The sequence below is a fragment of the Mandrillus leucophaeus genome, unplaced genomic scaffold (genome assembly GCF_000951045.1).
Source record: "Mandrillus leucophaeus isolate KB7577 unplaced genomic scaffold, Mleu.le_1.0 Scaffold120, whole genome shotgun sequence".
Classification (NCBI taxonomy): Eukaryota; Metazoa; Chordata; class Mammalia; order Primates; family Cercopithecidae; genus Mandrillus; species Mandrillus leucophaeus.
The window spans coordinates 1,767,855-1,769,839 of record NW_012100321.1 but is presented as its reverse complement, the minus strand read 5'-3'; the positions used below and the strand labels follow the sequence as shown (position 1 = coordinate 1,769,839).

The 1,985-nt window shown below is 57.4% G+C and overlaps 1 protein-coding gene across 1 annotated transcript in view; it reads right to left on the bottom strand.

Annotated features, from left to right (window-relative positions):
- Nucleotides 1-2: 2 nt before the first annotated feature.
- EHD2 (EH-domain containing 2) overlaps nt 3-1,985 on the bottom strand; it is a 46,819-nt gene continuing 44,836 nt past the window's right edge. Inside the window, exon 5 of the mRNA XM_011970103.1 lies at nt 3-950. Coding sequence (XP_011825493.1) covers nt 399-950 — 552 coding nt within the window. The 3' untranslated portion in view covers nt 3-398. The remainder of the gene's footprint in view (nt 951-1,985) is intronic.

The following is a 1,985-nucleotide window of genomic DNA, read 5'->3' as shown; positions in this document are numbered from 1 at the left end:
ACCTTCCATGAGGGCAGATGTATTTGTCTATTTTGTTCTCTGTGGTAATGCCCGGTGCCTAGAACAGGGCTGGGCACATAGTAGGTGCTCAATAAATATTTGAATGAAGGATAGATGGATGGATGGATGGATGGATGCCTGCGCGTGCCAGTGTCTGTGTGATGTGCCTAAGTGAACGTGAGGCTGGAAGTGTGAAGGGCGGACAGAGAAGCCTTGTCCCTCCCATGGTCCCCTCTAAACCCTTCCACCGGGGTGTCTGGTGGTAGTGGGGAGGGAGACCCCCGGTCCTTACAGCTGGGCAGGGAGGGCAGACAGGGCATGTGTGAGCTGGGGCAGGGGTGTGCGTGCAGCCGACTGGAGCTGGGGAGCCACAGCAGGGCCATGGGAGGGGGGCCGGCTCACTCGGCGGAGCCCTTGTGGCGTCGCTTGGAGGGTGGCACCAGGCGACGGGGCAGGTTGGCGGGCAGCCCGTGACCCTCCAGCTTGGCCTCGATGAGGTGACTGGCCAGCGCGAACTCCTCGTCATCCAGCATGCCGTCGCGGTCCACATCGCTCAGCTTCCAGATGCGCCCCAGAACCGAGTTGGGGAGTTTGGTCCCCACCATCCAGGTCTTGGCCTTGGAGCCGCTCAGCTTGCCATCGGCAGGTGCCAGGTTGTAGAAGATCTCGTCGTATTTGGACTTGTCCTTGGTCACCACCCACTCAGCCTCGTCGTCCGAACCCTCCTCGCCGTCCTCCATGGCCTCGTCAGGTCCCCGCTCCACGAACGGGCCCATGTGGGTGCCCTCAAAAGCGCCCCCCTGCACGCCCACCTCGGTATTCTCCAGCTCCTCCTGCCGCAGCAGGGGCATGAGCTTGGCAATGTCGTGCGTCAGCATCTCATCCAGTGCCTCCAGCAGCTTCGGCTTCAGCGAGTGAAACTTGGTGAAGTCGTGCGCCATCAGCAGCTCCTGTGGTGGGGGACAGGGGGACCCAAAATTCAAGCGGCGCCATCCCTGAGGCCCTCAGGCTGCAAGGTGGTACCAGGACACTGGAGAAGCTCAGGGGGGCAGCTTTTGTGGGTTTTTTGGTGGTTGTTTGTTTTGAGACAGAGTCTCGCTCTTGTTGCCCAGGCTGGAGTGCAAATGGCACGATCTCAGCTCACTGCAACGTCTGCCTTCTAGTTTCAAGAGATTCTCCCGCCTCAGCCTCCTGAGTAGCTGGGATTACAGGTGCACACCACTACACTCGGCTAATTTTTGTATTTTTAGTAGAGACGGGGTTTCATGTTGGCCAGGCTGGTCTCGAACTCCTGACCTTGTGATCCACCTGCCTCAGCCTCCCAGTGCTGGGATTATAGGCATGAGCCTCTATGCCCGGCTGTTTTTTGTTTGTTTTGTTTTGTTTTGACAGGGTCTCGCTCTGACACCCAGACTAAAGTGCAGTGGCACCAACATAGCTCACTGCAGCTTCCAACTCCCAGCCTCAAGCGATCCTCTGGCCCCAGTCTCCCAAGTAGCTGGGACCACAGGCACGCACCACCACACCCAGCTAAATTTTTTTTTGTAGAGACGGGGGTCTCGCTATGTTGCCCAGGCTGGTCTCAAAGTCTTGGGCTCAAGCCATCCTCACACTCAGCCTCCTAAAGTGCTGGGATTGCAGGTGTGAGCCAGTGCGCCCAGCCAGGGTGGCAGCTCTTTACTGACACATGCAGAAGTATTTGAAGATCTGAACAACCTGCTCTGCTCGGGCACCCACCACTCGGAAGATACTTGGGCAACAAGGTCCCGGAGGCTTTCTCCTAAACCCCAGAATTACTGGAGGGTGGGGATGCTGGGGACCCTCCGATGAGTGAGAGCAGCAACCTTCTGCCAGCTAGCAGAGAAGGATTTCAATGTTTTCGCATCAAGTATACCTTTCTCAGAGCATCCACACCGGCCTAGAACCCTAACTGCCCTCTACTGGACTCTAGCTGCCCAGCCAGCATGCACAACATTGAAAATTTT